At 43.5% G+C, this 12,168-nt stretch overlaps 1 protein-coding gene across 1 annotated transcript in view; it reads left to right on the forward strand.

The window, feature by feature from the left end:
* The window catches only part of LOC115073322 (pancreatic secretory granule membrane major glycoprotein GP2-like), a 29,213-nt gene extending 17,681 nt beyond the window's left edge, over positions 1-11,532 (forward strand). Inside the window, exons 9-13 of the mRNA XM_029571644.1 lie at positions 2,854-3,099; positions 6,952-7,111; positions 8,226-8,292; positions 9,158-9,190; positions 10,772-11,532. Of these exons, the coding sequence (XP_029427504.1) occupies positions 2,854-3,099; positions 6,952-7,111; positions 8,226-8,292; positions 9,158-9,190; positions 10,772-10,833 (568 nt within the window). The 3' untranslated portion in view covers positions 10,834-11,532. The remainder of the gene's footprint in view (positions 1-2,853; positions 3,100-6,951; positions 7,112-8,225; positions 8,293-9,157; positions 9,191-10,771) is intronic.
* Positions 11,533-12,168: the final 636 nt, after the last annotated feature.

Genomic DNA, 12,168 nt, shown 5'->3' on the forward strand with positions numbered 1-12,168 from the left:
GTTCCTGAACACTTCCAGGAGATTTTCAGAGCAAGTCTTTATTCAAAATACTGATGCATAGAAAGTAGCTCATTATTTCCTTTCCCATCTGAAATGAGGTTGGATGTTCTCGGCCTACTTATGGATGTACTCTGGCAGGAAATAATCACACACACAAATGAAAGTTGCAGATGATGCCTTTTCATTGAAATACGTTAATATATTTGTGACTAGCTTTCATGATATGAGCCTCCGAGGGGGAAGACTGTAAGGATGAGCATTACGTGGAGATTTTAACAATTCTTACCATTTTATTTCATTCTTAAAACAAAACAAAAGAGACATGAACAAACTTTCATTTGTTCTCTTTCATTTCCTTTTAAAAACAGGGCATCCCATTGCAAAAAAATCCCTCCTGGCCATCCCATGATCCTCCCAGCCTCCCCCTGTCTTCCTTCTTCACGGGGCAGAAGTGATCTCTGGTCGCTCCTGCTCTGCCGCTGTTGCAGCTGTAACTGGCGCCGGCAGACAGAGATTGGCACCTTAATCGATATTTTCCGTACATGAAAATAGTGAGGGCCTCAGTCTCCAGGGGCAAAACCACTGACAGAATTCAAGAAAGTCTGGGATAAGCACAGACGATATGCAGAAGACATGAAGATCGACAGTACTGACATAAACCAATGCCAACACAAGCAATCTGGGCAGACTGGATGGGCCTGTGCTTCCTTCTCTGCCATCAAATTCTGTGTTTTTGTGTTACAACTATTCTCTGGATAAATGTGCAGCATTTTTAAGAAACACGAGGAAAATCCTAGGTTGGGTCAACATGGGTGGAAGCGAGAAGATGAATATGAACTTGTGGGCTTTGCAGCCCATACGTTGGCACTAAATTGGCAGATGACTTGGGAATATGGTGCCAGCATGAAGGGAACTCAGAGGCCTAATTTACAAAGCTCAGTTCCCCATAGACCCAGAATGGAAAGAAAGCTCAGTGAATGGGATGTGACTTACACAGTGGTGGTACGTTATGAGAGGAAGCTGGCGATATTATCCTAACAGTATTAATACTAAGACACAGCTGCAATTAGAAAAGGCTGTCACATCCCATCTTTCTGGGAAAAAAATCACAAAATCCACTTCCTGGGGAATCGTTCCATAATTCAGAATTACATTTTGTTATAACGGATGCATTGCTGGCGTTTTGTTATAACGGATGCATTGCTGGCATTTAACGTTTGATGTCTATTGATTAGGCAGTATGAATACGGAGACTGGAAAGGCTAACGATGGTGCTGGGAACAGGAGGGCCAGGGCAGCTTGGAATCTGACGGCAGATAAGGTCCATCCACGCTGCACAATTTCACTTCTGGTGCAACACCACAGACGCCACTTCATCTCAGCCTTTCTATTAATGTGTTCAGTTAGTCCAATAACAAAGTAATACAGAACCCTAGTTATTGTCTTCCTTTGATTTTGTAACCTTTATTTCCCTGCATTGAAGTGCACTAACACGGTCAGCACGCCACGTCGCCCTCCGTCTTTGCGACTAAGGATCGTCCGTGCTGATCCCAGGCTTGCTTGAATTCTGTCAGTGGTTTTGCCCATGGAGACTGAGGCCCGCGTCCGAGCAGGAGCGACCGGGGATCACTTCTGCCCCGTGAAGAAGGAAGACAGGGGGAGGCTGGGAGGGATCCTGGCAGGGCCAGGAGGGGTTTTTTTTTTTTTGCAATGGGATGCCCTGTTTTTAAAGAAAATGAAAGAGAACAAATGAAAGTTTGTTCATGTCTCTTTTGTTTTGTTTTAAGAATGAAACAAAATGGGAAGAATTATTAAAATCTCCAAGTAATGCTCATCCTTAACTCTTCCCCATCGGAGGCTCATATCATGACCTCTTGGTGTAGATCTTCCTTTCTACTGACTGCAGATTTGCATCTTACACCTTTCTCTGTGAGCGTCTGTGATATCAGCCCTGACTTCCTCTCCTCCAGGCTCTACCTGTTTAAGTGTCTAAGTCTAATCTCATAGGGGTCAGCAGTAATGGACATTAGGGGTAATTTTGAAAAACCCCATTTTCTGCACGTAACTCCCATTTAAAATCAGTGTGGGACGTCTGCAGGTAAACATGATTTTGTGCGTATTTTTACGGGCATAGAAAGTTAGTGTTCCAGGGGTGGTAGGAGAGGGGAAGGATTCACGCACATACTTTAAAGTTTCGATGCCACGCTCGTAAATGTACGCACGGAAACTTGCAGCTGTAACTTCGTGCGTGCATGCTGTGCTGGATTGCGCGTGCACCCACAGATCTTCAAGGCGGATTTATGGACATAAAATCCACTTTGAAAATTCAGGGTAAACTCTGCAGGCGCAAAATGCCCTCGGGCTGCTCTAAATTATCCTCTTAAACACAGAAGTCATCTGCAGCACAGTTCTGTTATTTAATCTCTTTAGCACACCATTTGCCATGGAATTAAAGGCCATATTGATGAGCAGGATACGTAGAAGGGTGGGGGTGAGGCTGATGGATTTCACGTGATAAAGGGGGCGATTAGTAAGAACTACAATGGTGGCCATCATCATAATGACACGCAAAGCAAACTGTCTTCTAATTAATTCGGATTTGATCAATTGCCTTTCCAAATCGAAGCTCAAGGTGAGTTACAAATTCAGGAGCAGCCGGTAGGTCCCTGCCAGTAAAATGCTGAAGAGTGTCTTCTCCAGGTCACAAGGAGCGGCAGTGGAAGAAGCAGGATTTCTACCCAGGTTTCCCTGCTTGTCACCTGCTGCTCAAACCGCTAGGCACTTACTGCACACTAGAGATGATTTTGGATTATTCTGCATGCTTAACCCTGTATTTGCCTCTTTCATTTCCAGTTCAGTGAATCTGACTATTCCAGGGGTGCCGGGGACAGCAGAAACCACCATCGCTGCCTTTGTGGATGCTGCGTATGCTGTACCATTGGATTCAACCCAGGTTCTGTCTGTGGGATCAACTGTGTACATTGGTTTGATATCACAGTCTGTTGATGGAAATATTTTTGCTTTAAGAATTATTAATGCCTTCGCCACACCCACACCTAATCCCAATGACCCCAACAAAGTGGACTTGATCACAGGCGGGTAAGTGACCTGTTAATAACCTTGAAGAAGCTTACTAACGAGATTTAGCATTTACTATCCAATTGTTGCAGCAGGGCCTGTGCTTATCAAATAATATTACTTTTTAAACATTATAAGCAGGGCGTGCATATAGATGTTGACCAGATACCTATATATCTCCCAATGTTCCCTTTGCTTGGATCAGAGCTTGTCTTATGAGATGTTTGGGTCCACAACACAACGCTAGAATGGCAACTCATAACCTTATAATGTATTAGTACAGAATCTCAATCTTTGCTTCATGGGTCTCCCATTGAAAGCATGCAGATGACATCATACGTACATTACAAGCAGGTCTGGCATAGTGCCGCCATCATTAAAATATGTACTAACTGTTTTCATAAGGATCAACCCAGCCTCCTGCTAAGATTCCTTCCTTGGATAGCGTTCAGACAGTGAAGGGACCTTAGCAATTCAAGAAACATGAATCTTGAAACACTCATTAGCCTTAAAAAAGAAATAGTCTCCTATGGGACCAAGCGGTGATTCCCCAGGACTGGAGACATAAATGTAGCCCGACTCCAGCCTTTCTTAAAACACTATGGGATAGATTTTAAAACCCCGCTGCGTGTAAATCCTGGGTTTACGTGCCTGGCCAGGCCCATTTGCAAATTGTCCCGGCCACGCGCATAAACCCCGGGACACGTGTAAGTGCAAAGGCTTTAAAATGGGACGGTCTGGGGAGCAGGGCGGGGCTAGAGGCACCCGGCACAGCGGCCATTTGCCGATGTGCTGGGGGATTGCATGCCGGCAGGGTGCCAGCACGAGCAACTTGTTTCTGCTCCTTTGCAGGAGCAAAAGGTCAAACAAAAAATGTATGGGTAGTTAGGATAGGGATAGGGGGAGGGTAGGAGAGGGGAGGTTAGGGTAGGGGGTTGGGAAGTTCCCTCCCTTAATTGGAGTGGACTGGGAGGGAACTGGGGAAGGTCCCAATTTGTCGCCACGTCATTTTGCAAAATTATACCCCCCTCCTTGCGCGCCAACCCAGCATTTTATAACATGCGAGTGTCCATGTGTGCGCACATACGTTTTGAAAATCTACCCCTATATCTTTATTCACTTTCACAAACAAACAACAGTAAACTGTTTTTCCCTTCAGAAAAGTGTACTTCAGTTACAGTTCAGTACTGCTTCCCTCAGTTTCGGCACAGTTCAGTATTGGACAGCTTTACTCAACAGGAGCTGCCTTCCTCCTGGAGACCCGGGCTGGTCTGTCTATCCCCACCTGGATTCCAGCTCTTATTCCTCCCCTGCTGGGCCCTGCCCACAGAGCTCTCTCTCATAAGGGGAATTAAGGTGAAACAGGCATCCTGCCTGGTGCCATAGCAGTTTAATGGGGAAAATAGGGGCATTGCTTCACATCTTTGCTAGATAGTTTTCTTTTAACAAATGTAAGTTTTGGTGCAGTAACCTGATCATAGACCTAGGAAGTCTGGATTCTAGTATTAAAAGGCAGAGACTTCCCTTATATAAGGATCACTTTAGAGATGTATAGACATGCATAGAAACGACCTGTGATAATGTGTGGACAGCCCTTGGCTTACAGAGGACAGGAGAAATCAGGACTCAGCCTTTTCTTACACAAAATGCTTTAATATATACAAAAAAACCAAAATCATCAGAAAAGAAAGCCTGCTTAACTCAGCAGCTTCTCTCAGGTATGGCATTCGTACAAACACAGTCTTAGCTTACTCTCTTCTGCTTTCTTTTCCTGTGCAGAGCTTTCTGGTCTTCCCTGGCCCTAAGCTTTTATCTTCCTCCCTCTGAAGAATTCTCTTATGTACCCCGTCACAGGACCATCACTGGGCAACAATGTCAGTCGTCATGCCACACCTTCCCCCCGCCCATCCCCCTTCCTCACAGCTGGCTGTTCAGCTCTCATGGCCCACCACCAAGTTTAGGCAAGCTGGGTCATTCTTGGCCAGCTCGGGGCGTGTGAGCACATCCTGTGGTGGTGAGGAGGATACGGAAGGGGGGGCTGTGCAGTGTGCAGCTCGGCACTATCGCTGCCATCCTCCAGTGGGAGACTGACTTGCCCACCCACATCACCAGCCCTGCACAGGCCCTTCAAGAAATGTCCCGGTTGCACCACACTGGGTCTGTGTGCACCCGTTATCTGTAATGTGTCTCTGTGTAGCCGATGAGAGAATCGGATTTGTATTTACTGCTGTGCAGAGAGAACATTGTTCAGTTTTTCTGCTGAGAAGGATTAGGACTCAGGTTAGGAGAAGCTTGTGGTATAGAAAAATCAAGTCTGTCTTTAAACTCTATGTTATATGATCACATTAAGTGATTGCATTTGTCAATTCATATTATGTATGCCATGATGTAAACCGTTGTGATCTTCATTTGGAACTATGGTATAGAAAATGAAAGAATGAGTAAATAAATAAATGCAGAGAAACAAGTAATATAGCACAGGAGGGCCAGAGAAGGATACAGTGTAAGGTAGCGAGTGAGGTGTTATCTAAAGATAAAGGGTAAAATTTTAATAGGGAGTCTAACACATGCACTTTTAACATACATACAACAAATCTGTTTTCAGACACAAGGAAGTCAATATTAAAAAAGATTTGTCCTATTTATCCAGACTGAGCTGGGGTTTAAATACATCTTTCCACTGACCAGCCAGAGTTTAAGTGGATAAGTAATGGCTCTTATTTTTAAAAACTCTTTAAAATTACATTTCCAAGCACAGACATCTTGAAAATAGCGAGGACGGTGCTGATGAAGAGTAAATCCCATGTTCGATTATGAATAGAGTCAGTAAGGAAAAAAGAATCAAGAGCCTCTCCCAGCAATAAATAGTCCACAACATGGCGAAAGAGCCAAGGAAAGAAAAGGAAATAACAAAGAATTTAAAATCATTTCTTAGAATGCACCAAGAAATACAGCAAGCTCTCTGTTTTTGTGTCTGTGCCTAAACGTATGCGTGTTAAGAGCTTGTGCTTGCAGTTTTAGGCCTCTGAAAATCTACCTAAGCACATTCAGCCCATGCACACGTGCAATGCCTTGCTTTACCTGCGTGGATCCTGACTACGCTTTAGAATATTTACCACGCGCTGCATCATATACAATGTAGGGACTTATTAAAATTCCATCTAAATACAAGGAAGTCAATATTCAACATATATTCGGTGCTAGTTAGCCACATAAGTTGTGAGTGGGCAGATCAAGGCGGAGCTGCTTAGCCGCATAACCGCCATAGAGCAGGTGTAACTTAGCCGGTATTAACTTATGAGGATGAGTGGATATATAGGCGCGTATTCAGCCACTAAGCCGGGCCACTGAGTATGCCTTGTAACTTAGCCAGATAAGTTATATTTGGATATATGGTATATTGAGCAATAAGAATGTGCAGGGACCTTTTTATTGTTTTAGCTAATTTTTTTTGATCATTTTTTATTCTTTTTTTTTCATTTTGTAGGCTTTCTTTTTGTTGTATTTTCACAGAAAAATAGAAACATAACAGCAGAAAAAGATCTTATGGCCTACGAAGTCTGTCAATTCACATCAACCATTCAGCATTAAAATCATTTTTATTTCAGAAAATACTGTCTGCTCTTCACAATCTGCAAATAGTGTGCACCATTTTCTAAAACAAATTAATCTTAGAATTTTGGGCAGGGGAACTGCATTTGTTTCATAGTAAAACGAACAAAAACAGAAATGTCCGATTTGGATAACCATTGTTTATAAAGAAATGCACACCCCTATTGAATAAGCAACCTGTCTATGTTACAGAGTCTGGGGTTAACCAGCACGGTAACATCTTATTCGTGGATAACTGCAACTTGGATCTTTTCTCTGCAGCTGTCCGGCCAACCAGTTCGTTGGTGTGAACGTGGACACAAACGGACTCTCTCTCGAAGATAGGTTCAGCTTCAAAATGCTTATGTTTCAAAATCAGCCTGAAGTTTATATATACTGTCTTGTACGGCTCTGCGACAAAACAACCGAAACCTGCACTGGGGTAAGGGTTAGGGCTAATAAAAATGTTTATGATTTACAGGACCAGACTTCAGTTTCAAGCAAAAGCCTGCACGTGTTCATTTTCTTGCATACATTTGTAAAAATGCATCTTCTGTCCAAGGATTTCATTTCCTGCATCTTCAGGAAGGGAATAAATTACTGGGAAAAAAAAAATTGTGCAAGCAAAAACGTGTGAAAAATCCCACTGTGGGACTTATGCCCAGTTCTTAAATGCATCGCTTTCTGACAAAGATCCTCCAGTAATTTTGTCAAATATTTTGCTTGGATGCAATTTTTTGTGGTTTTCTTTCTTTCCTGAAATTGCTAGAATTAAAAGCTTTTGGCATAAAAGTTATTTTCAAAACATTTCACATAAACTGGCTTGCTGGCTTCTTGTATCTGCTTTGCCTGAGACTTAAATCCAGTCTATAGAGCATGCACAGTATAATCTCTACTGTACAAGGAGGTCACACAACATTTTCCCTGTCCCCACAGATCCCCATTAGAGTCCAGATCAATAGACACAGGAAGGAGAAATACTTTAGCAATGGCCACGTACAAAGAGACAAAGCCACAAGAACCTGGCAGTGCCACGGACTCTCCTGCACCAACACCAGACCTTGGCCCACAACATTGTTCTCATTCCTTGCACCACACCAACTTCAGCCTTTATTCTATATCATCCCTCAACCTTTATACAATCTTGGCCTACATCACCCACAATTCCTGGACTGCATGAACCTCAACATTAATACAACACCAGTATCAATATTTGAACAACATCAATCCAATCTCTTGGACAATACCAGCCCCAAACCTTGACCCATGCCAACTTCAACCCTTGGATAACACTCTACTCAATCCCTGTATCCCGACACCCAACACTCTGACATCAACCCCAACTCTTGGAGTACACCGGACCCTGGAGCATGCCACATTTTATATGTCAAAATATACTTTGTGACTATATAAAAATACTAGAATGCATGCTCTTTTTCTCCTAGGAGCACCTTGGTTTTGCTGTGCCACTCAGCTAACCACAAATAAAGGAGCCTCTAAGCATTAAACATCCATGAGAGGAAGGCAATAAACCCTTTTCTTTTATCTCCCTACAGTGTCAGACAGGACGTTCTGCTGAGTCCGGATCAATGATTTCGCTGGGCATTATAACATCTCTGGCAGGTATGGTACATGAACCAAAGGACATAAGTTTCACTACAATGTAAAGATAAAAATCAGAGTATCTAAACCAATAACACATTCTCTAAGGGGAGGGGGTTTAACCTATAGCTAATACCGGACATCACCTGGATGCTGGCATTGGCAGCAGAGAGTAAAGGGCACAGCACAAGCACCACAGTCTGCTGTGGGAATAAATTATAGATGGATTCATCTATACTTGCCATGATCCCCAGATATAACCAAAATGCTGGTGGTCACAGCTCATTCTGTTACATGAGGAACCTACAGCAAAAGTAGTGTACATCCAAATCCTATTTATGCATCTATTTATCAAACTTATATTCCATAGGTGCAGTAAAAACCAGTTCAATGTGTATTATAAACTACATTCATAAATAATACTCAAACACATCAAACTCAGAAACACATTGGCACTCAGCTGCAGAATTCAGGGGTGTGCAAACATTTCTGCATAAGAGCTGAATATTCCACCAGGATGGCCGTTTCTCTTTTTCTTGTGGCATAAGGAGAAAAAGGCTGATATTTAGTTGGCCATTTGCACAACTCGGTGATTTTACAGAAATGAGTCCCAGTAATGGAATTTGCAGTTCAGATGTGCAATGCAATAGCCTCCATGACGGAGAGCAGGCAGCAGAGCTCCCACATTTCTGCATGGGAGCAGCTGCTTGAAGAAGTTATTCATCAGGGCCTGGGGTCTGCTGCTCGGGATCCAAGAAGTTATCATTAGTGGCCCACTCAGTAGAGACAATGCTGGCAGAATGAGAGTTCAGAACAGTTTGTTTCCTCTTACAATCTTCTAGGAAGCTAATTTTGCAACATTACTCAATTTTCTTTTTCTCTTTAGATGACTTCAGTTTCAGTTCCAGCTCCCACACAGGTATTCAGCATTTTTTCTTTTGTCTTCATTATTCCTTTGCTGGGAATAAGTCTCCCAGCTGCAGTCTTTGGAAAGCTTTCCTCCTGCATCCTCAGTTAATGTTTGTTCATGTCAATCCAGAAGCTTTCAGTCCTGCCACTTTGAATCCTATAAAAATACAGCCTCCCCCTTCCTCCTTCCCAGTGAGCAGGACCAGATTTAGGACTTTGTCACCCATAGATGGTCCCTTTGGAGGAGGGAGATACTCTGAAGGACTCCTGGGTCCTCTTCCTTCTGCACCTTCACCTTCTCTCCTCCAGTTGGTGTTGGTCCTATGTCACGCACATCTTCAGGTGGCAATAGGCAGGCAAAATCAGCATGGAGCCTATGATCCAGTGCTATGAGGGCCACACCACCCACTCCTCCAGCACCAATTTCTTGTTATCAAGGAAACACATGTTAGGAGAGTGTGGCTCTTGCAGGGCCTATAAACATGCACTAGCTCACATGCCCTGGGCTGATTTTCTTTGTATTGTTGCCATGGGCCCAGCACCATCATCTTGCCGACGTGCTTTGAAGACGAAACTAGTGCTGACAGCAGGACTGGATGGCAACTTAAGACAGTTTCCTACATTGCCTATGCGGATTTCTTGACCTGTTATTAAGTTTAGCTGGGACTAGGTGTCCTTATGATATTCCAAATGAGGGAAAGGCAGGACACGCGTGACCTTTAGGTGGGACTAGATGGTCACCTAGGGCAGCGTCAGTGGGCAGGGTGCCACATTTTCAAAAATGTGAATGAAGCACTTGCTAGGTTTGCACAACACGTATGTGTGAGAGAGAACTAGAGCTCTAGCAAGCACTGTAATAGGGTGAGTATAACACTAAATAATCTACCACTCTCAGAGGTCCCGTTCACCTCATGGTGAGGATGTGAGTGGGGGGCGGTGTTACCTTTTTCTACGAGGGCACTACAGACGCTTACATCGGCCCTGGGGAGAGGCAGCCTTTGACTGTGTGAGTCACCCATGCCCAGACCCTAGTGCGGCAAGAAACCAGGAAAGGACCATTTCAATGTACGAAATGACTGTGAAAAATCTAGCAGAGTGATTGGTCAGGCAGCATCCTGACCCTGTGAGAATCCTCTAGTGCTAACCAATGGTGCAACAGCTTTTGCAGAACTTGATGACATCACAGTGCACTCTGCAGTAGTTTCACTGAAACTTTAACTGAGACAAGAAGGCAAACAGTAATTCATTCATTTTTCATTTTAAAAGCCAAGCATTGTTTTAAACCTCAAACCTATTTATAATCACAAGAGCACACATTCTGTGGGATGCAGTCAAGGATTTCAATGCCATTGATGCAGAAAGTAACTTAAACTTTTGCTCCACACCACACTGAAGATATATGCAGAATTCTTTATTTATATTCCCTATTATGAGCCTTCCCTTTCAATCAGAGGAATTTATAAGTAAATGGAAAATGGAAGGCGGAGATAAAAGCACCAGAATGCAGGAGCGAGGGGCTCAGAACATTTACTGCTGGAAAACTCTTATACGGTGTTGAGATTTCTCTCTCTTCTTCTCGGCCTCTCTCTAGCTGTCTCCTGGTCACTGCTGCTGAGTTCCCTGCTGGCCCTGCTGAGCTTCAGGCTGATGTGAGGAGACACCGCTGCCAGCTGCCCGTTTACACTGGATCTGCTCATGATGGGGATTCTGGAAGTTTAATTGTAGTAATTAAGGGCTGGAGGGGGAAGATTATTCATTGCCTAAAGGATAAATGGAGCAGAGGTGAGGAAAGCAGGATTCAGACTGGCAGCATTTCCAGAGATCCAGAGGGAAAAGCAAACCAGAAATCCTTCGTCACTTGAACCGAACCAAGAAAGGAGAGATCTGTAACCCCCTTCCGCCTTGTTCCTTCCCTGCTGTTCCTCCTCCTTTCCATTCTGTTCGTGCATCATGCTCTCTCCCACTCCTCCACACTTCACCTTGTCTCTCCCCTAGACTAACTCAGGGAAAAGTAGCAAATTATTTATGATGATTCTTCGTGTCAGAGCTGCTCAGAGCTGTGTGCAATAATAGATTTGAACATTGATCTTCTGCTTTAAGAGTTAAACACTCCTGGTGCAGGCGTGCTGTAATTGTCAGTGCTTAATGCTGGTTGCAGTGCCATCGCTGGTTGTGACTTAGCACTTGTCGTTCTTCTGTAAGAGGGGTGCATCTGTTTTTTCCTCTGTGTCTGGGTAGGACCTGGGGTACATGACATGTTTTGGGAGATACTGTCTGCACTATTTGCTTGTGGTCACTTTTATGCATTACTACTATACAATAAACATTATCAGTAGAAGTGAAACCTAGTGCTGATGTTTTAATCTTATTTTGCTTTTTTACATAGTAAGTCAGTTATTTTGTCAAGGAGTGAAGTGTAAGATGACGAGCTGGGTCTGCAGTCTTAAAGCAGACTGGTTGGAGGAATACAAAAGATTTGTTAACATCACTGCTGTTTCACAGTGCATATCTTACATGATTCCTCTGAATGAAATTTCAGAATAAAAGGAAAAACAATACACACTTTATGTTCTATAGTAGTAATTTTCAAAGGGACTTCTGCGTGGAAAACACCGCACTCTATGCAGAAGTAGCCTTTTACACCATTGTGTTCCCAGTGGGTGCACTGTTATGGTGGGAGTTTTATGCGTACTTGCGATTGATGATCCGGGTACAGAGTTGGTACTTCCCTGCATATTTTATTTTATTTTCAGAAGTACATGCATAGGTTACCATGCACAAGTTACAGCCTGCTTGGAACAGGTGTAAATTGTTGTGCAGTTATTTTTTGTATGCACCTTGCCATTTGCTTGAGGATTATCCAAGTGAACTGACCCACTTACGTTTATTTTTGAAACCCTCAGTAAAGTCTGCGTGAGGAATGTGCTTGCAGACCTCTTCGCTCTGCAGGGAGCTATAAGATTACCCTGTAACCTCCTGCCTCAGTGC

The sequence above is a fragment of the Rhinatrema bivittatum genome, chromosome 11 (assembly GCF_901001135.1).
Source record: "Rhinatrema bivittatum chromosome 11, aRhiBiv1.1, whole genome shotgun sequence".
Classification (NCBI taxonomy): domain Eukaryota; kingdom Metazoa; phylum Chordata; class Amphibia; order Gymnophiona; family Rhinatrematidae; genus Rhinatrema; species Rhinatrema bivittatum.